The sequence below is a fragment of the Morone saxatilis genome, unplaced genomic scaffold (genome assembly GCF_004916995.1).
Source record: "Morone saxatilis isolate NCDOM2014 unplaced genomic scaffold, NCSU_SB_2.0 Contig22, whole genome shotgun sequence".
Lineage (NCBI taxonomy): Eukaryota > Metazoa > Chordata > Actinopteri > Moronidae > Morone > Morone saxatilis.
Genome location: NW_023339785.1, coordinates 14,002,247 through 14,004,329, shown reverse-complemented (window position 1 = coordinate 14,004,329; position 2,083 = coordinate 14,002,247). Strand labels below are relative to the sequence as shown.

Sequence of the window (2,083 nt, the reverse complement as noted above, 5' to 3'; positions counted from 1 at the left end):
AAAAAATTATATATATATATATACACCCCCCATGTCATTTTCATGCTCGGACCATTGAATAAGCCTTTGTGCCCTGCATTGAGACATGCAGCTATTTCTTCCAGGCTGTATGTTACAGCTGATAATTAGGTCAACTGGGCATGCCAAGTTAAGATAATATAACAGGACAATGTACTGTCAAGGTTCTCAAATCACAAGACAAACATGATACAACTTCAAAACCTATGTTGTATCATAGGACATATTAAAGTTCTTGGTTGGGGGCCACTGCCTTAAACTACAAAAGGTGCTCAGTCACCAGAAGCTGCAATCAGATGCGCTTGTCAAAGAGACAAACTATCTGACTGCAGTCTAAACACATTTACTCCATTTATTACTCCTTACTTTCATTTTGCCAGGTTGTTCTTATGTTATTTTGCCAGCACCTACATTTAGCTGTCAAACCAAAGCCTTAACCCCAGACAACCAAAAGATATTCATCCATTTGGTGCTTGAAAGTGGAGAGCACCATCTGATTTTGGAAGTGCAATACCACATTTAAAGCTGGAGGGTTATCTAAAGCTTCCGGCATATGGCCAGCACCAGCCCATCCAAGACCCTGAGAAGCATGTCAATCATGTTCTACAAGTTTGTGCATACGTTATGAAATGTTATGCCTGCTTTAGAGTGCAAGACCATTCTTGCCATATTGTAGTATTACAATATCAAGAGGGTTGCCATGTTAATTTCCTGGTTCTACAGACGGAGCAGAGCCCCACAGAGAGCTCTGACATTTAGTTGGTAAATGCCTTCTGAGGGGCTCTTACATGAAAGTCAAATAAATAATCTTAAGCCAGAGTATTTTACAGTATTTATTCAGAAAGCCTTGTTCATACGGTGGTAGTAACAGCATGGCCCAAGAATAATTTGTGGCTATACATTTAAAATACCCTACCTGCATTATAACCGCCACATTGACTGTGGACTAGTCTTTCCAGAAGCCATTACAGGACGCTTCAGAGGTTGCACAGGGGCCTCAAAGCTCTGGGAGGGTGAAGGTCACATCCCGCTGTTCAGTAGATGGGCTGTTGGGATAGTATCTCCAATAGCGAGCGTTTCCCCAGTAATCACTCCCCTGCTCGTAACTTTGGCTTGAGTGAGTGACTGTGCCTGGAGGATACTGGTTGGTCAGGAACATGTAGTCGTGGTAAGGATAAGTAAGCCAGATTCTGGCCTCTGGCTGAGGTTCGCTGGTGAAGCCTTGTCCAACAGGCCCTTGCGCAGGAGGTGAATAAGGCGGGTAGCCGTCCTCTTCCGTCTCCATCTCGGAGTAACCATCCTCAAGGTTGACCTCATACTGAGACAACTCTCCTGGCTGGTACATTGGTCCGGGTGGTAGGAGAGATGGACTCCCGTCCTCGGGAGCACTGGAACCAATGCCACGAGGACCAGTTGCCATTTCCTGACCGCCAGAGAAGGGACTGGGAGGTGCAAAAGCCCAGTCGATGTCTAGGATGTCAAGAGGAAAATTCAGCTTAACTTCCATGATCAAGAAGGTCAAGCAGAAACTTACTAGTAAGGATGGCGCAAAACAAAACACTTGAATTAATTGTACGACCACATATCATTTAAGCATTTGAGTCCTACCTTTTGGGCGAGGTTGAAAAACAGGTCCTGGTTGTGTAGAGCTGTAGCCAATCGGTGCAGAATTCGAGCCAACAGATGCTGATGGCTGTCTTTGAACAGCAGGCTGAGAAATACTGGGCTCCCACTGTGGCACAGGTTGATAAGATGTATCAGCATTGTTGGGCATAACTCCAGGTGAAAACTGGCCAGAAGGGGCTCCCTGGTATGAGCCATAATTAGGAGCAGCATTCATGGAACTGCCACCGTAGGATACACCAGGATTAATGCCTAAAAGTACAAAAGAACACACGTCAGAAGTGAGCTCAGCTGAAACATTGTTTTACTAGAGTGATCATGCTTTACCTTTCTTTATGGGGAGACAACATATGTCCACGATGAGCAGAGCACAGAGGGCAGCCCTAAAACAATTTAAAATAAGATAATATGAGCCAGGATTTACCAGTCAGTCAGTCAGTCA

General features: G+C 44.8%; 1 protein-coding gene across 1 annotated transcript in view; it reads right to left on the bottom strand.

The window, feature by feature from the left end:
• Positions 1-833: 833 nt before the first annotated feature.
• The window catches only part of LOC118333699, a 1,335-nt gene continuing 85 nt past the window's right edge, over positions 834-2,083 (bottom strand). The window contains exons 2-4 of the mRNA XM_035669448.1: positions 1,969-2,024; positions 1,627-1,893; positions 834-1,488 (exon numbers count right to left, since the gene is read on the bottom strand). Coding sequence (XP_035525341.1) covers positions 1,016-1,488; positions 1,627-1,893; positions 1,969-2,024 — 796 coding nt within the window. The 3' untranslated portion in view covers positions 834-1,015. The remainder of the gene's footprint in view (positions 1,489-1,626; positions 1,894-1,968; positions 2,025-2,083) is intronic.